We start from the raw sequence: 19,766 nt of genomic DNA on the forward strand, positions 1-19,766 counted from the left end.
TGTTTTGAAGATTTACAGATGAGGTCTCAGAGGGAGGCACACTTCTGTCAAATGTCAGGGCACCTTGAGGAGCATTGCCATCTTGTGAAGTGAGAACATCTCACGTATGCACAGCCCCCACCCCCCAGTCATTTCTATCTATTTCTTTGCAAGTGTTCCAAATGTCAGCTAATGATGCTCAATGGGAACAAGCTTCATACAATGGCTGTCAATGTCAACTATGGCTGACAGTGTTTGACAGTTTCAACCAAGGAGCATGAGACTTTGAAAAGTGAAACTCAAAGATTGTTGCCCTTTTGACTTCTATGCAAATCCTGTAAAACCTTCAAAGTCAAATCTGGACGTCAAAGCCAGTTCCACTGCATTTTTTTCATTGTTGTCCTCTAATCAGGGACTGATTTAGAACTGGGACACAAGGTGGGTGCAATTAATTATCAGGTAGAACAGAACCAGCAGGCTCCGGACTTCAGAGTAAGAGTTGAATAACCCTGCTGTAAAGGCAAGATAAAAAGAAAATGACAGGCTTCTGAGAGTTTGTTTATTATGGTCCCTGCATCATTGTGAAAAGGATCAAAATGAAAAAGAATTGCCTTTGGATCACCTGAAATCAAGTGATATCATGGCCCCATCATTTCTGAAGTCAAGTGATATCATGGCCCCATCATTTCTGAAGTCAAGTGATATCACGGCCCCATCATTTTTCAGGCTTCAAGGAGATGTACCTTCAGGAAGTATACCCCTTGATGTATTCCTCATTTGTTATTTTACACCCTGAATTCAAAATGGATTAAATAAATAAAAAAATCTCACCCATCTACACACAATACCCCATAATGACAAAGTGAAAACATGTTTTTAGATTTTTTTTTGTAGTGTGTTAAATGAAATACAGACATATCTAATTCACACCCCTGAGTCAATACTTTGTAGACGCACATTTGGCAGTGATTACAGCTGAGTCTTTCTGGGTAAGTCTCTAAGAGCTTTACCTCACCTGGATTGTGCAACAGTTGCCCATTTATTTTCTAAATTCTTCAAGCTCTGTCAAATTGGTTGTTGATCATTGCTAGACAACCAATTCCAGGTCTTGCCATAGATTTTCAAGTAGATTTACGTCAAAACTTAACTCAGCCACTCAAGAACATTCACTGTCTTGGCAACTCCAGTGTAAATCTGGCTTTGTTTAATATTATTGTCCTGCTGAAAGGTGAATTAATCTCCTAGTGCCTGGTGGAAAGCAGACTGAAGCAAGTTTTCCTCTAGGATTTTTCCTGTGCTTAGCTCCATTCTGTTTCTTTTTTTTTATCCTGAAAAACTCCCCAGTCCTTAACGATTACAAGCATACCCATAACATGGTGCAGCCACCACAATTCTTGAAAATATGGAGAGTGGTAATCAGTAAAGTGTTGTATTGGATTTGCCCCAAACATAACACTTTGTATTCAGGACGAAAGTTAATTGCTTTACCACATTTTTTGCAGTATTACTTTAGTGCCTTGTTGCAAACAGGATGCATGTTTCTTTTCACACTGTCAGTTAGGTTAGTATTGTGGAGTAACTACAATGTTGCTGATCCATCCTCAGTTTTCTCAGGGACCTTACAGATAATATATGTGTGCGGGGTACAGAGATAATGTTTAAACATGCTTTTTTAATTACTACCTTATTATTGCACACAGGGAGTCCATGTAATTTATTATGTGACTTGTGAAGCATATTTTTACTCCTGAACTTTAGTCTTGCCATAAAGGGATTGAATACTTATTGACTTAAGACATTTCAGCTTTACATTTTGTATTAATTTGTAGACATTTCGAAAAACAAAATTCCACTTTGATACGTGTGTAGGCCAGTGACGACAAAATCGAAATGTGATCTATTTTACATTTAGGCTGTAACAACAACATTTGGAAAAATTCAGGGAATGTGAATACTTTAAGGCATTGTAATATAATACTTTCAGACGGCTTTACTGACAATACGTCTGTCCCCAGCATCGATCAGAAGGGTAAATTATGTGTTATATACTGAAGCGTAAATTCTAACTTTTATATACCAGTAATCTGAAATCAAGTAATATCAGGCCCATCCTTAAGGACCTGCCAATTGAATACTTTTCTAAAATAATTTCTCCAGAGTTTTTAACTGGACCGGCGTAGTCCTATTATTTATTTATTTATGAATTAATTAATTATTATTAATGTCCATCTTATTTTTTTATAAAACTACAAAATACATAGATATCCATTGTACAAACTATATTGTATTTAGATATTTTGGAGGGGGTGTCAGCATGGAGGAATTGGGATTTGTGTGTGGGTAATATGTTGTCTGACGTTTGTGAACAACAATTGTGTCAATAACTTAACTGATTCTGCGCAGTACCTGTAACGTTACCTTAGGGAAGACGGGAGGACCAAGCGGACTTTTTAACCAATTACATTCGAGTTTATTGTTAGGCACAAAAGGCGCGATGTTACCAAGACGACTGGAAGCGAAACAAATGGAGCAAAGTGGTAGATGAAGATTATTAGATTTCTGCCTGGTAAAACATACAAATCAACGAGAGGCTTGCAACAGCTCCACGCAATGATGGTAAATGACTTGGCTGTAGATTATGTTTAATTGTGTTTTCCATGAAAATTATATAGCTATTCGATGGTTAACGTCGTTAGCTAACGTCAGCTAGCTGAGAAAACGAGCCAACTTTAGTTAATTTACCTAGCTAGTTCTGAGGCTCCTGAACTTCAAACTTGTTTGCGTCGGGGACCAATTTTGTGATAGACCCATCAGAATACCAGAACACAACTCCTACTTACAGTGCGATTAAAAAAAAGATAGGATACAAGCAGTTGTACTATTACTGCAGTGCACGGCCGGACTAACCAAGTCTCGGTCACCGAAAAAATAACATTTTAAGGCTCTCTTGGCATCAGATAAATTGATGCCGTTCAAGTACATTTCCTGAAATTCTACACATTTTGCCTTGGGGCAGAGAGAATATTTCACCGTTTTAAAGCTTAAATTACCGTGGAATACAAGAACAATCCAGTTGAACAAATTGATCATTGATGGAGCACTGTGGATACTACATCTCTGTGCCTCCCAGGCACATGTGCATCTGGAACCTCTTATGGATCTGACCCTTTTCTTTTCAATTTTCGCCAAAAATGACATACCCAAATCGTACTGCCTGTAGCTCAGGACCTGAAGTAAGGATATGCATATTATTAATACCATTTGAAAGGAAACACTTTGAAGTTTGTGGAAATGTGAAATTAACGTAGGAGAATACAACACATTAGATCTGGTAAAAGAAACCCCCTTTTTTTTTTTTTTTTTTCCCCCCATTATCTTTCATGGAATTTAGATTTTGGCTACTAGGCTGCAGCAGTGTGTGTGCAAAGTTTCAGGTTGATCCAGTGGAGCATTGCAATACTGCACAGTGTTTTGTATCAAGTCTGCCCAAATGTGCCGAATTGGTCAATTGATACATTTTCAAGTACATAAATATAGAGAACATACATTTTGTATTACCATAACATTTGTGTAAGTTTACACACTCCCAGGAATGTCATACATGATGGATCATTAGCTTATACACTAACTTTCACACATCTCGATGGCAGGGTGGGTGTGGAGCCAGAGACAGCAGGGGTTTAAACTTCAAATTGTCAAACCCAGTTCCTACATTTGAATATAAACATTGATTTTATCAAACAAAACTATGCAACATTTTATCTCTGGGACCCTTAGGATGACAAATCAGAGCAAGATTACTGAATGTGAGTACATTATTTACCTTCAGAGGTGAATGTATCAAACCAGTTGCCGTGATAAAAGTTGTTGTGCACTCCTCAAACAATAGCATGGTATTTTTTCACTATAATATAGCTACTGTAAATTGGACAGTGCAGTTAGATTAACAAGAATTTAAGCATTCTGCACATATAAGACGTCTATGTCCTGGGAAGTTTGCTGTAACTTACAACGTCATGTTAATCACATTAGCGCACGTTAGCTCAACCATCCCAGTTTAGGGACACCGTAGAGGATTTATTACGAACATCAATAGCGATTCATGATATTGTATTGTATTGCACCCTCTAAACTTACACAGATGCCATGTATAAAATTGGTTGATTCTGTTGGTGCTAGCAATATTCATAAAAAAAAGGCTAAATTGTAATAATAATATTTTGATCGGGTCCACAGACCCCACTTTCAAAACCCCTGACCTAGCTGTTAGCACTAAGTAAGCCAGGCTAGCTAGCTAGCTAGCTTGAGTGGTACTCAAGTTTATTTATCTTTTATTATAACCACTGGTAGTAGCCAGTATGTATTTGCTTGATACATTGACCAAAATTAGCTAATGCGGTCTTTCCTCAAGGCTTCAATGAACCAGCGGCGCAACATGACGCACAGTCAGCAGCAGAGGGTGATCTCGGAATTTCGACGGCAGGAGGAGCAACGAGAAGACCAGACAAAACGCATCACTAAGGACAGACAAATGCAAGCCAATCTAATGAGTGAGGAGAAACTTGAAAAGAAGCGATACCTACGTAAAGTGCAAGACGAGCTGCACGAAAGCCAAATTGAGGATGCTCTCATCAAGGTATGGCTTTCACACAGCATTCATGAAAAGCACCTGCTTAAACAACAACTAGGCATCATCTGTGTCAGGGAAACTGGTCCTAAAAGTAATTGCTAGCTTCATCTGACTCTTACAGGCAGAGGAGGAGAGAATATACAAGGAAAAGCAACTGCAACAAGAGGAGAGAATGGCACAAGAACTGGCCCGCATCAGCTATGAAAAGCTTAGAGATGAAAAAATGAGGCAATATATAAAAGAGAACAGGTAAGTCCCAACATGAGGGGCTTGGCAGAGATTGACATTAAGGGTTGCCCTCCTATTGCCTGGGTCAAGTGAACTGAGCAGTTGCACCTGCTCTGAGGTTGCCCCATTGGGCAACTGCAACGAATTCCAGTAGCCTAAAACTGAAAGACAGTCAATTTATGGCAGTTGGGCAAGTTGAGCCTGCTCTGAGATGTTTTATTTTTTTACTGATAACAACCAAAATACAACAAATTTCAGTATTGATCTTTCTGATTCCTCCTCTATGTGCAGAGGAAAGGCAGGCAATATATGGAACTGCTGTGTGTAAATTTAATTTACATTTTCGGGCAAGTGATCATAATCTTCGGTCAACCCAAAAATACTCTTGACTTGCCCGATGGGAAAGTGCCTTTCAGTCTTTAATAAAAATCCTTGGGTTAGTGTATCAACAATAATCTGTCCATAGTTGTTGCAGGATGGATGTTTTATGTTGCTGTTAATGTTTCCTTTTTAATTTTAGTGTTGAACTCCGTGAGTTGGAGGGGAAGCTCAAGTCTGCATACCTAAACCAGGAGAGGGCCGCACAGATTGCTGAAAAGGAGTCTATGAGATATGAGACAGTGGTAAGTTCATAAATGTCCTTTCCCAGGGTAGAAGGGATATTTGAGACTTGAACCAAAACACTTGTTGGTTGTGCTTTTTGTGAATCCATATTTTTCTCTGACATTAGCGTCAGGAGGCTGATATTGCTCGTAAGATGAAGAGCGAGCATGAGCGGGCCTCTATGGAGCAGGAGAAGCAAGACCATAAGCGCTACGAGGAGGTGGTGCAGTACCAGCAGGAGCTGGAACAGCAGCTGGAGGAGAAAGAGCATAAGAGACAGGAGGCTTATGAGGAGTTCCTCAAGGAGAAACTCATGGTTGACGAAATCGTCAGGAAGATCTATGAGGAGGATCAAATGTGAGTGGACAGTGGCAGTCTGTTTTCACAATTTGGTTAAGTTTCCTGCCTGATCAAGTAATCAGTATATAATGAAATCGAATTACCTTTCTTATTTGCAGGGAGAGGCAGTTAAGACTGGAAAAGATAACAGCCACTCAAAGGTACATAGAGGAGTTCAAGAGCCAGCAGACTGAGTGGAGACTGATGGAGCGGGAGAAGATGGAGGCTGAGAACAGACGCATCTTGGAATTTGCCAGTTACCAGCAGCATAAGGAGAAGAGCAGAATGGAGAAAGTCAGAGAACGAGAGCAGGCAAAAGAGCATCTTCACCAGATGGTAAGTTGGAGAAAAGTCACTTAATTTACAAAACTCTTGGCTATATTCATAGTTAAGAATATTTACATTTACATTTAAGTCATTTAGCAGACGCTCTTATCCAGAGCGACTTACAAATTGGTGGATTCACCTTATGATATCCAGTGGAACAACCACTTTACAATAGTGCTTCTAAGTCTTTAGGGGGGGGGGGGGGGGGGGGGTTTAGAAGGATTCCTTTATCCTATCCTAGGTATTCCTTAAAGAGGTGGGGTTTCAGGTGTCTCCGGAAGGTGGTGATTGAATATGTTCTAATCTTTTTTTTGTGGACAAAGTGAGAAATGATTACAACAATATTGATGGCTATTGAGGAATGTCTTTCTTCTAGCTCACTGAGAAGATTGAAATGGAGAGGCAGCAGCGTGACGAGATGGAGCGTGTTCGTGAAGAGCTTTGTCTGGAGGAGCAAGCCGAAGCTGCAAGGCAGAAACAAATCGTAAGCAAGCATATCCACATTTTATAATTTCCTACATTTCCAAACCGCTTTTAGAGGATTCAGCCCTTTTAAAATGGGTTTACAGGAAGATATGGAGAAGAGAATCAGACAGAGGCTGGAGTTGCAGCAGACCTGCCAAGAGCAAATAGCCTTCAAGGAAATGCGGAGGCAGGCTGAGAAGGTGGAGGAGGAGGCCTTCAGGCAGATGATGATGGCCAAGTTTGCTGAGGACGACCGCATAGAGCAGATGAATGCCCAGAAACGTCGCATGAAGCAGCTTGAGCACAAGAGGGCTGTGGAGAAACTGCTGGAGGACAGGAGACAGCAGTACCTGGCTGACAAGGTACAGTATATTGGTCTTATCCTGAACACTTATGCACTCTTTATCAACATCAAAGTGGTGTTATTGTAACTGAAGCTTTTCTGTTTAACACTGTTTTGTCTGCCTCAGAGGTAGTCTGTAGGTACCTTAAGGAACATTTGTTGAATGTAAGTTTGATCTCTCTTCCTAAGGAACGTGAGGCTGAAGAAAGAGCAATGGAACAGGAGAGGGAGACATTGCGTCGACAGATCATTGAGGAGGAAAGGCAAAGCCTTCTCAAACTCCATGCCACAAAACTTCTGGGCTATCTACCTAAGGTAAGGGAGAGGAGGTTGTCTTAGTTTTTAGTTCAACTGCAAGTGTTTTCTTTGTGTTTTTCTTTAAACTCTGGTCATTGGCTGTCCAAATTCTTAAAAAAAAAAAAAACTTTTGATACAATGTTGCTCCAGGAAGATCCCACTTTTGAAACTGACTGTTATTTTCAAATGTTAAGGGCATATTCCGGGAAGATGACCTTGAAAACTTTGATGAGGACTTCAGAAGCAATTTCCAAAAGCGACAGGCCGACATCTTTGATGAAGAGGGCTGGGGAGATGAATAACCACTTTCTATACTACACCACTAGATGGCATTATTGGGTAGATGCTGTCTAGTGGGGTTTTTTGTGTATCAAATGGTGGATTTCTTATGGCGATGGTGTACTCAAAAATGTATTAAGTTGCAAAGACTAATTTCTATCCCACTAGCTGCATATCACCACACCTTAAATCCTATCATGGAGGTGCAGCAATTTTCAGTTGAAGTCATTTGGTAATAAAAAAAACTACACCATTTCCTTTATTAGGCGATAATGCAACTACAGTTTAAATTGATTTAACCCATTGTTGTAATAAAATGCTAAACTTTTAAAATCCAACTGCATTACAAATATATTCTGTATAAATGAACAATAACTTCCACACAATATTAAAGGACACATAATCAATGTTGTTGCTAACCATAAGAATACATTCAAGGCAAGCAGGATTGTATTACATACATTTTTCAGTATTGCTTTATGATTTCCCCCAGTCAAGAGCTTTCATGAATCCCTCTTCTGTAAATGACAGCTTGGCAGCTTTGAAATGCATCTGCTCAAGCAAGAGGAAAAATATGTCAGTTTGATAAGGAGAAATATCAATAATGATACTGCCTTGTAATAATTACTTGCATTTAATATGAGGACTTATTTTTTGCCTTTTCAGTATATCAATCAGTTTGAGCTGTTTTTTAAAACCCACTATCAGTTCAGCTTTTTGCTTTTCCAGCTTCTTGTTTTTGGCTTTTAATGTTTCTATTTTTTTATGCTCCTGGTCTGCTGTGTCCTTTTGGAAAGGATAGACATAAAACAAGTTTATTTAACCTGGGTTATACAACAAGTGACAGAAGCCAAACTTGAATACCAAACTCTGAACTATACTAATAGCATGGCACTATCCAATACAATTTACAGTGTAAATGATTGATGTGATCACTAAATGCACTGATAGGTGGTTTAATTTACCTTGCTCATCTGCTTGAGCTTGGTCAGTTGTGTCTTGGACCTCTCAACTTCCTCCAAGGCTCTGTTCAGTCTTACCTCTATGGCACTGTGATTGGTTGCTGCCTGTTTTTGTGCTCTCTTCAAACCCTCGATTTCCTTTGTTAAACACACACAGGGGGGCAATCTAATTCAGTAAAAGCATTTTGTGTAATGTTTTTATAGCGCACCAACACACATTTTCAAAAGCACTGTAATGGTAATATTTGGTTAGATAGCTACAAAAACTGACTGTCATCACATTTACTTATTAACTTTATATTTCAGAAATTAAATGTGAATAGTTATAATTTAAACCGATAATTGTTGTGACTAAGCAATCGGAAGCCATCAACCATTCATTCTTCTTTTCTTTAGGAGTGGACATACACTAAGTGTACAAAACATTAGGAACACCTGCTCTTTCCATGTCAAACTGACCAGGTCCCATGCTTTTGTTCAATCTTTACTAACGACATGCGACTGGCTTTGAGCAAGGCCAGTGTGTCTATGTATGCGGATGACTCAACACTATACACGTCAGCTACTACAGTGACTGAAATGACTGCAACACTTAAAGACCTGCAGTTAGTTTCAGAATGGGTAGCAAGGAATAAGCTAGACCTAAATATTTACAAAACTAAAAGCATTGTATTTGGGACAAATCATTCACTAAACCTCAACTACGTCTCCTAATGAATAATGTGGAAATTGAGCAAGTTGAGGTGACTAAACTGCTTGGAGTAACCCTGGATTGTAAACTGTCATGGTCAAAACATATTGATACAACAGTAGCTAAGATGGGGAGAAGTCTGTCCATAATAAAGTGTTGCTCTGCCTTCTTAACAACACTATCAACGAGGAAGGTCCAACAGGCCCTAGTTTTGTCACACCTAGACTACTGTTCAGTAGTGTGGTGTCATGACGTTGGCCTGTTGGGGAAGGTTTATGAACCCCATAAATACCTTTCCCCTTTTCTCTCTCTACTTTATAGAGTTGACTCTTGTAAAGCCTTTGTAACATAGAGTCTGGTAACATCGAAAGGTGGGAAACGGAACCATATTTTGGTAATCCAACCAGTTGAAAATATGCATTGGTACTTAATGAATATGATCTCAGATCAGTTGTCTGAGATATTACTATTAATGACAGGATGACATAAACTGTATCTTGGAAAGTCGACACATTCTAGTTATCAGATCCACATGGAATTGTTGTGCAATTTAAATGTTTAAATATGAAACTATTTGTGAAAAGATGAAATGTAATTTTAGCTTCTTAAATGAGAGAATGGTTTGCCATAGAGAAACTCTGCTCACTCAGAGGCCCTGCCCAAGTGAACAGACATGGGTTGTAAACTATGAAACACGCCCTTCTTTCACCACTATATAAACCCGTTGACGAAAATTCAACTTGCTGTTCCGAGGACGACAGTCCTACGTTAAAAGGGCTCAGATAATAACCGAACGAAAGTAGCATCGTGTTCAATGTGAAGGTGACGATCGACACGCCGAAAGGATGAATTTCAACTATACCAGCGAGAATATAGCACGAGCTTAAAAGTATGGCAACTTGGTATGAACTTTCAACTCTTATTCACTTCAGAAGTGATACCTCCTAGCCGTAGAGTTAGCAGCAACCGCTGTAAACGTGGGCTAGGAAAGGACAGACGACGTAGCCAGTCTAACACACACAACGTATCCAGTTTACCACCAGAGACATTCTTCAGAGGACAAGAGATCCCTGCTGGGCAACCCGGCCTTCCATCTATGACAAACCTATTGAAGCGCAGCTCAGAGTAAATATTTATTGCATTTTCTTTTTTCCAAATGGGCGGTTATTTAGAATGCTTAAGATTCTGTATTTACAATAGCATAGCTTCTCCCTTTGTTACTCAGTCTTCCCGCTCTTTCATTCAAAACCCAACCCTCTTTCTTTGTGTAACCAGCCGTCATATCTGTTCCGTCCGCTAGGGACGTTTTCCTTTATGACATAATTTGTAATCGATGTATGATCCATTCTGGGTAGATATAATTCTGTGTGATTATTTAGGTATTTAGTAAATAAATAATGAAACCAAATTTTGTATTGCTGATTCAACTTGTTAGCCAGGGTTTGTGAAGATAACCAAGAATTTACCACTTTCAGATGAGACTGAATAAGGCGCCGAAAAATATTGACTGCTATTGAGGTAAAAGATTACCAGGTCTTTAAGAGTTTATTCGGAAGATAACAGCTCTATAAACATTATTTTGTGGTGCTCCGACTTTCTAGTTAATTGCATTTACATGATTGGCTTAATCAGGTAATATTAATTACAGAGAAATTATTTTATAGAATAGCATGTCATATCACTTAATCTGGCATAGCCAAAGACACGACAGTGGTCAGGTGCCACAAAGAGGGAGTTGGGGAAAATTGCAATTGGCTCAGAACAGGGCAGCACAACTGTCCCTTAAAAGTACACGGAGAGCTAACATTAATGACATGCATCTCAATCTCATGGCTCAAAGTGGAAGAGAGATTGACTTCATCATTACTTGTTTTTGTAAGAGGTGTTGACAAGCTCAATATACCGAGCTGTCTGTTTAAAATACTAGCACACAGCTCGGACATGCCACCAGAGGTCTCTTCACAGTCCCCAAGTCCAGAACAGACTATGGGAGGCGCACAGTACTACATAGAGCTATGACTACATGGAACTATATTCCACATCTGGTAACTGATGCAAGCAGTAGAATCAGATTTAAAAAGCAGGTAAAAATACACCTTATGGAACAACAGGGACTATGAAGAGACACACAAAGGTACAGACACATTGTGATATTGAACATTTTGTGTATATGTGGTGGTGGGGATTTTTATTTACCTTTATTTTAACTAGGCAAGTCAGTTAAGAACAAATTCTTATTTTCAATGACGGCCTAGGAACAGTTGGTTAACTGCCTTGTTCAGGGGCAGAACGACATATTTTTACTTTGTCAGCTCGGGGATTCAATCTTGCAACCTTTCGGTTACTAGTCCAACACTGACCACTAGGCTACCTGCCGCCCCAATTTAGATGTATATGTTGTACTGTTTCATCTTTAGCTCATTCAGTACAAACAAAGTTCACTGTTTAATATGTAATGTGGGATTTCTCTGAATTCAAAAGATATCTGTCACATGAGCGCCGTACTATCGCCAGCTGCAGGAGAGGTTCACCTTACAGGCTGATCATGTTAATGAGGCCATGCCAGGCATTCCCCTGCTGAGGGGTTGATTTCATCCTTCATTAACAACCTTGTCTAAGCTGTATAACGTCCCCCTCCCCATTCAGCAAAGACATTAACAGCTATTTCAACTGATGTCTATACACATCTAGGTTTCTCTCAGTCACTGTTCATGGACTTTCATAGTTACAATATGTACTGTTTAATATTACCAAATGACTAACTAGAAAGATAATCAATGTAATAACTGTTTTATCCTCGACACCCACCTTCTGTAGAGCAGTTACTTGTTGCTGGAGCCCATCACCTTTTCTGTTTGACTCCTCCGCTAAAGCTCTGTGTTTCTCTATCTGGGTTTGCTGAATGTTTGTAGTCTTCTGTAGTCTTGCTCAATCCTCCTCGACCTCCTTTATGTTGGTGCTTTAACTACTGTTTGCATAATCCTAGAACAAATACATGTTTTACTCTTGTTTCAATGTTACATTTTACTCAAAAATATACCTAATTTCCATCTCTCATATTTCTATCATTACCTTTTTGTTGGACTCATATGATAGCCGGTTAAATTCTTCTTGCATTACAGATCTGTGCATCTAAAACACAACACACCAAAAAAATATTATACTATAGTTACATAAAGAATTATATAATTTTTTGGATATGAGAGAAGCTCGATGAACTAAGAAGGCTGAAACAATTGATATTCTGGAACTCTGATAAATAACTTATTTTTTTTGTAATTAATGTTTTTGCAAAGATCCATTCTTGTGCTCCAGATGTGATATTGTGAATGTGTGAGAAAGCCACAGAAATTGTAATAAATGAAATCAGAATTCACCTGATCCCATCTCATCCCCAACACTGGGCATGATGTCTTCCGTAAGATTGTCATGAGTATCTCCATCATCCACCTTCCCCTCAATGTCTACGTATTGTTTTAGCCAAGGAAAAATCCACACGATCTTCAAGAACCGCAACATCATCAACTGCAGATGCCTTTGTTGTTATGAAATAAGATAACAAATAAACAAAATACAACTCAAACAAAAAGTTTAAAAAGTCATAACAAACATAAGGAACTGAAAATCCACAACGCTGGACACTCATTAAGCCATTACCTTTCACAATCTTCCAATGTTTCCAATAGATATTTGTGCAAACGTTTGTGACAAAGATAACATTCTTACTGTGTTTTTCTCTTGTTTCCAGGTCTGTTTTGTGAATTGGATTTTGATGTGACCCTTTTCTTTGTCATTACCTGAGCAATACCTGAGCAATATGACTTAGGGAGAATTTTAATTGCATTTCCTTGATTCCTTGCCTCCTTCTCAAAACCCATTGGATGAGAAGGTCAGCAATCCCGCCCCTCTGACCTTCTCATCCAATGGGGTTTGAAAATGAGGTGAGGGAAGAGGACACGAGGAATCAAGGAAATACAATTGAAATTCTCCCCCAGTTTTACTAACTGATTACATTACCTTTGTGTCTCTGAGATGTTACCTTTTACATATCAAACTGAATTGAATACTGCACCTTAGAAGTGGACTTCATAACTGAAGATTCCAGCATGTTCACATTCCTAAAGACAAATACATTTGTATTATAGGTGGTTCTCATATATTCTTATCCAGTCTACTACACTGAAATGCTATATGTTTTGAGCAATGCAATAATTTGTTACCTGAAATCCTCCTCCTCATCCTCAATGTCAACATCAAGGTGGAAAGAGATTGGCTTTGACAGGACTTCATTTTGGTCACTCTGAAAAAAATAAAGAAAAAACAATCAGGACAAAAAGTTTAAATAAAACAAATATGTCTAAAAATGAATGTTTTATGTTGTTCTGAAGTGTGTCAATTGGCTAGGTAGCTATCTTAAACCACTTACCATAACCTGTTCCGCTTGCCTTACTAGTTCAGCTGTTTTTGCCTCCAGCTCTGCATTTATACATCTGGAATGGGCAAAATATCATTTTTTTTTTTAGTACTATCGCCATCTGGTTACAGCATCTCATATGATACAGTTTACATTGACTCACCAGATGTTTGGCAATGGGCACAGATGTTTGGGCAAGGAACCTCACTTGTATTCCTCCTCTTTAGCAAGTAGGTCTATCGTGGATGGTTTCTTTGAGGAGACAAGAGGCTGGACGTCTCACAGATCTTCCTCCTTGAGACCTTTCTGCCTTGGATGACATGGGTCTTTTGGGTTAAATAAACAAATGTAGTAAGTTAAGTAGCTCATTAAAAATGTAGTAGTTGTTGGTTCTTTAGCCAACAGGCATATAACATTTCAAAGGAACAACGCTTTCATTGAAAGTCAGACAGCATATAATAAACGTTACAGTTTTAGCTAGCAGTTAGCTAACTTAGATATAGCTAGGACACATAATGGTGGCTATAGCTAGTTATTTATTCTTGTATTTAACTTTTGAATGGGTATGTTAACGTTTTTAGCAGTATAATACTGTAGCTAGTTACATTGACTCAACGCATGCATTCTTCTTTCAGACATGTTGTGGTGCTGAATCTGGCGGGTGGCGTTACGGTTGCATAGCAACAAGTCGTGGCCAAATGTTTTTCTCCACTGTGAGACAAGGCGAAGGAACACGCACATTTGCTGTGTTCGCTGTTTTCCACAATCTTGACTTTGATACATTTAAGAAAAAGATGATGTTAGGGCCCATTGTGCACTACTGAACACATTCATTTGAGTTGTTTGCTAAACATGAAATGTGCAAATGTGTAGGGGGACAGCCTTTACTAAGGCTAACAGATTCGCTGCATGTCTACACATGGAGCATAATGCCATTATAGATATATTAATTTGTTTACCATTGATTGCAAATAATTACATTTAAATTAAATAGACACTTCAAAAAGTTATTTTACAAACTCATTGGGTTATTGAAGACCACGTCCATAGTACTGATCATTCATGCATTTTTACTGTAGGCACACAGTACTTGGCTGGTCACTTTTTGGCTTCTCACCACCGCGGTGTAAAAACAACCAAAAAAAAGCACGTTATTCTTCATTGGTGCACTCTGCGCCTGCGCCGCCGATGCCTGACAGCAGCAGCAGGAGCAGCAGCATCACATTACCGTTCTCCTAGCAGTTGGATATTATGCTGGCAGAACGATCGCGCATTTCTTTCTTCAAAATAAGAGTTACCCTGCAAAGACATGCTAAACTGTGAAAATATATATTTTTTAATGTATTTTGTATTTATACCAGCATTTCTTTTGAACATTTACACAAATACTGGTATGTTAAAAGCTATTATGTAGGCTATATTTAAAGAAATGCACTTTTAATAAAATACAAATATTTGTTATTGGAATTATTCAATAGATAGTCTGCAAAACTTAAATGGGTCTATTGTTTCAGAATACTGGTGACTCCTTACTCCACCTAGTCAGTCCTTTCACTGCAACTCAATACATGGGGGATACTTATTGGCTTGTAGAGAGAACTTTTATACCTGTCTCAGCTAAAGTGGGCTGGGAAATACTCAGTAGGGTGTAGTTTTGGAGGGGGACTGTGTCACAAGGCCTGCTGCAGGCTTTTCACTCCTCCCCTACATAGGCCCCAATGCAATAGTAGAGAAAGAGAACGAGAACAGGAAAAAAACGTTTGTGGAAAAAATATATAATAATCAAGGCTACATTATCCACTAATAAAGGACTAGTAAAGGCCCAGTGCACTACTTTTGTGATTTTAAAATTGTAATTAAATTGTATTCAGATTTTTCAGTGGGTGCTGCAGCACCCCTACTTCCTGTGTATGTACAACACAGTCCCACTCCAAAACTAACCATATTTGGTTAGCAGAGACCCTACTGAGTACTTCCCACCCCACTTTAGCTGAGACAGGTAGAAAAGGTATCTCTCTACAAGCCAATATGTATACCATTTACACTATATTGCATTGGGGGCTATGGAGGGGACGGAGTGAAAAGCAAGCATTAGGCCGTGCTACACGTCCCCATCCAAACCTACACATATTTGTTTAGTAGAGACAAAAACATTGTTAAAAGTAAATATTACATTACATTACATTTAAGTCATTTAGCAGACGCTCTTATCCAGAGCGACTTACAAATTGGTGCATTCACCTTATGATATCTAGTGGAACAACCACTTTACAATAGTGCATCAAATCTTTTAAGGGGGGGGGGGGGGTTAGAAGGATTACTTTATCCTATCCTAGGTATTCCTTAAAGAGGTGGGGTTTCAGGTGTCTCCGGAAGGTGGTGACTGACTCCGCTGTCCTGGCGTCGTGAGGGAGCTTGTTCCACCATTGGGGTGCCAGAGCAGCGAACAGTTTTGACTGGGCTGAGCAGGAACTGTGCTTCCTCAGAGGTAGGGGGGCCAGCAGGCCAGAGGTGGATGAACGCAGTGCCCTTGTTTGGGTGTAGGGCCTGATCAGAGCCTGAAGGTATGGAGGTGCCGTTCCCTTCACAGCTCCGTAGGCAATCACCATGGTCTTGTAGCGGATGCGAGCTTCAACTGGAAGCCAGTGGAGAAAGCGGAGGAGCGGGGTGACGTGAGAGAACTTGGGAAGGTTGAACACCAGACGGGCTGCGGCGTTCTGGATGAGTTGTAGGGGTTTAATGGCACAGGCAGGGAGCCCAGCCAACAGCGAGTTGCAGTAATCCAGACGGGAGATGACAAGTGCCTGGATTAGGACCTGCGCCGCTTCCTGTGTGAGGCAGGGTCGTACTCTGCGAATGTTGTAGAGCATGAACCTACAGGATCGGGTCACCGCCTTGATGTTAGTGGAGAATGACAGGGTGTTGTCCAGGATCACGCCAAGGTTCTTAGCACTCTGGGAGGAGGACACAAGGGAGTTGTCAACCGTGATGGCGAGATCATGGAACGGGCAGTCCTTCCCCGGGAGGAAGAGCAGCTCCGTCTTGCCGAGGTTTAGCTTGAGCTGGTGATCTGTCATCCACACTGATATGTCTGACAGACATGCAGAGATGCGATTCGCCACCTGGTTATCAGAAGGGGGAAAGGAGAAGATTAATTGTGTGTCGTCTGCATAGCAATGATAGGAGAGACCATGTGAAGATATGACAGAGCCAAGTGACTTGGTGTATAGCGAGAATAGGAGAGGGCCTAGAACAGAGCCCTGGGGGACGCCAGTGGTGAGAGCGCATGGTGCGGAGACAGATTCTCGCCACGCCACCTGGTAGGAGCGACCTGTCAGGTAGGACGCAATCCAAGCGTGGGCCGCGCCGGAGATGCCCAACTCGGAGAGGGTGGAGAGGAGGATCTGATGGTTCACAGTATCAAAGGCAGCAGATAGGTCTAGAAGGATGAGAGCAGAAGAGAGAGAGTTAGCTTTAGCAGTGCGGAGAGCCTCCGTGACACAGAGAAGAGCAGTCTCAGTTGAATGCCCAGTCTTGAAACCTGACTGATTAGGATCAAAAAGGTCATTCTGAGAAAGATAGCAGGAGAGCTGGCCAAGGACGGCACGTTCAAGAGTTTTGGAGAGAAAAGAAAGAAGGGATACTGGTCTGTAGTTGTTGACATCGGAGGGATCGAGTGTAGGTTTTTTCAGAAGGGGTGCAACTCTCGCTCTCTTGAAGACGGAAGGGACGTAGCCAGCGGTCAAGGATGAGTTGATGAGCGAGGTGAGGAAGGGGAGAAGGTCTCCGGAAATGGTCTGGAGAAGAGAGGAGGGGATAGGGTCAAGTGGGCAGGTTGTTGGGCGGCCGGCCGTCACAAGACGCGAGATTTCATCTGGAGAGAGAGGGGAGAAAGAGGTCAAAGCACAGGGTAGGGCAGTGTGAGCAGGACCAGCGGTGTCGTTTGACTTAGCAAACGAGGATCGGATATCGTCAACCTTCTTTTCAAAATGGTTGACGAAGTCATCCGCAGAGAGGGAGGAGGGGGGGGAGGGGGAGGAGGATTCAGGAGGGAGGAGAAGGTAGCAAAGAGCTTCCTAGGGTTAGAGGCAGATGCTTGGAATTTAGAGTGGTAGAAAGTGGCTTTAGCAGCAGAGACAGAAGAGGAGAATGTAGAGAGGAGGGAGTGAAAGGATGCCAGGTCCGCAGGGAGGCGAGTTTTCCTCCATTTCCGCTCGGCTGCCCGGAGTCCTGTTCTGTGAGCTCGTAGTGAGTCGTCGAGCCACGGAGATCACAAATATCTTTTGAATGAGTTATCCACATTGCAACATTTTGTGATACGGGCTTTTATTTAGAAGGTTTCCTCATTAATATACAATGTGATGTCATCGTTCGTCCTGCTGGCAGAATACTAGTCAGCATCACAAACACTTCCACCATAGTGTTTGCAAACGCACGGGTCGCCCCAAGGCTGCGACGGAATCTTGGGGAAAGCGTGCATTTTGTATTCCTCTGTACTTGTGATTATTTTAACATGTCTGTGCATGGTGTTCGAAGTTAACCGTCTAACCATGTTTCCCCGGCACTGTTTCTACCCTGGAACTGAGGCCACGTACATCGCAAATGAGAACGGGTGGGTCGGTAATGTACAGTAGGAAAATAACTGCTATCTCGAGGTCCAGGTTGAGGCCTGCATGTTAAAGATCCCTTTCCTCACATCCTGAATCTCATCGTGATGACTGAGGATCAACAACAACATGATCAGCTCCCGAAGCTGGGCTCTGGAATAAGCACCTTACCATCCCTAGTTCCTGGACTGCAAGGGACTGAGGCCAGTGCGTTGCAGCTCAAAATAAAGAATTCCATCTGGTAAGGACGACCATTAGCTAGCATTGTGCTACTTTGATTGCTAGCCAGATAGTTAACTTACATTAGTTCAGCCAGCTCCACATGTTTTGCCATTATAGTGTGGCTACATTTGGCTAGCTAGCACAGATATTTAATTAGCCAGCTCATTATTAACTAGCAGCTACTTCGCCCCCATTTTCATCAACATAAACATACATGTCAACATTTGTGATTGGCGTTGACAATATAACATTTTTTTGTACTTAAAAAAAAAAAAATGTTTTTCGTCAATTTCTTGCTACCAAGAGCTAATATTGTTTACTATAAGTTATTTTATATATTGTTCGCACATTTTTGTTATGGAATAGCGCGTGCGGCATGTCAGACACATTCATGCCATTAGCAGCAAGCTATCGCTGTCTTTTCGTGGTGGTGGACAGGTCTCGACTAAAGGGTCAAAATGGGTGAAAATTAACAACCCGAGTGTTGCAAGAAACCTCGCGGTTAGTTAGCTGGACCCACTGAGGTGTGTATATATGGCCTGGACGTGTGCATTGTGCATGGTTTCGGTATCCTCATTACTGCACGCACTCTAGCCAATTTGCCTAATTTCGGGAAAAAAGAATAGTATGTAGCTAGTACGCTTGCCCGCGTTATAACGAGGTTAGTTTACCGGAGAAAGCCAGTGGTGCACGCCTTCACTAACTGGGTTGAAAACCACCATTGTTTTTTTTTGCATGTCTCGACATGTATTTCAAATCCATAGAGGTATAAATGGCTGTGGTACTAATAGCACAGCCCGCCATGTACCTTAGCATATCTTGATACATAGTCAATGACCTGCATGTTGTATCAGTACAAACCTGAAAAATATTATTCGGCTACGTTCAACATTAATCTCTTCACAGATCTGTAGGTAAAGATTGTTGCACTCATACCTCAGTCAACTTCCAGAATTAAATGCTCAGTTTGCACGCTGAATAATATGGTTATTTTTACTTTTATGCACTTTTCACCAGTTGCCTTAACCTTTGGTTTCATATAGAAACTCCCTACATGAATTATGAAGTATCATAAGGATCCATAAAATGCTAATAGATGTGGTTTGCCTTTTGCGTTTGAACAGTTGTTGACTGATGTTTATCATAATCAGACTTAATGTTCATGGTCTAACTTATACCACCGCATTATGTGGTGCACAATCATTCAGAACCGACTTGTTATTTGTGATTTGTCTTGGTTTCAATATTGTGTAAATAGTTTTAGATTATATATAGTGAACTGAAGCACATGGACGGTTCTCTGTGGAATTACAACATTGGGAAAGTCATGACTGGCACTTTTTTTTACTAAACTTTTCTAATCTAATATAATGGGCATCA

General features: G+C 40.6%; 2 protein-coding genes, 1 long non-coding RNA gene and 1 pseudogene across 6 annotated transcripts in view; 2 read left to right on the forward strand and 2 right to left on the reverse strand.

Moving 5' to 3' along the window:
* The first annotated feature begins 2,414 nt into the window (after positions 1-2,414).
* mns1 (meiosis-specific nuclear structural 1) lies at positions 2,415-7,828 on the forward strand. Its single transcript, XM_014175830.3, has 10 exons — positions 2,415-2,595; positions 4,391-4,615; positions 4,731-4,858; positions 5,358-5,460; positions 5,568-5,797; positions 5,899-6,115; positions 6,483-6,590; positions 6,676-6,933; positions 7,104-7,229; positions 7,406-7,828. Exons 1-10 carry the CDS (start codon positions 2,521-2,523, stop codon positions 7,511-7,513), a joined length of 1,578 nt encoding a protein of 525 aa, XP_014031305.3. The 5' UTR covers positions 2,415-2,520; the 3' UTR covers positions 7,514-7,828.
* A 286-nt stretch (positions 7,829-8,114) lies between these two features.
* LOC106587362 (testis-expressed protein 9-like) lies at positions 8,115-12,260 on the reverse strand (annotated as a pseudogene). Its single transcript, XR_014382892.1, has 4 exons — positions 12,216-12,260; positions 11,952-12,089; positions 8,456-8,590; positions 8,115-8,276 (listed from the first exon to the last, which is right to left on the reverse strand). The product of XR_014382892.1 is annotated as a testis-expressed protein 9-like (transcript).
* A 1,102-nt stretch (positions 12,261-13,362) lies between these two features.
* On the reverse strand, positions 13,363-14,312 carry LOC123723865 (uncharacterized). Its single transcript, XR_006762287.2, has 4 exons — positions 14,163-14,312; positions 13,721-13,883; positions 13,570-13,633; positions 13,363-13,443 (listed from the first exon to the last, which is right to left on the reverse strand). It is a non-coding gene; the product is annotated as an uncharacterized LOC123723865 (long non-coding RNA).
* A 3,631-nt stretch (positions 14,313-17,943) lies between these two features.
* LOC106587434 (DNA-binding protein RFX7) overlaps positions 17,944-19,766 on the forward strand; it is a 50,882-nt gene continuing 49,059 nt past the window's right edge. For all 3 annotated transcript variants that reach the window (XM_014175827.3, XM_014175828.3, XM_014175829.3), the window contains exon 1: positions 17,944-18,405. In XM_014175827.3, the coding sequence (XP_014031302.1) occupies positions 18,272-18,405 (134 nt within the window). In that variant the 5' untranslated portion in view covers positions 17,944-18,271. The remainder of the gene's footprint in view (positions 18,406-19,766) is intronic.

This window comes from Salmo salar, chromosome 26 (genome assembly GCF_965601325.2).
Source record: "Salmo salar chromosome 26, fSalSal1, whole genome shotgun sequence".
Lineage (NCBI taxonomy): Eukaryota > Metazoa > Chordata > Actinopteri > Salmoniformes > Salmonidae > Salmo > Salmo salar.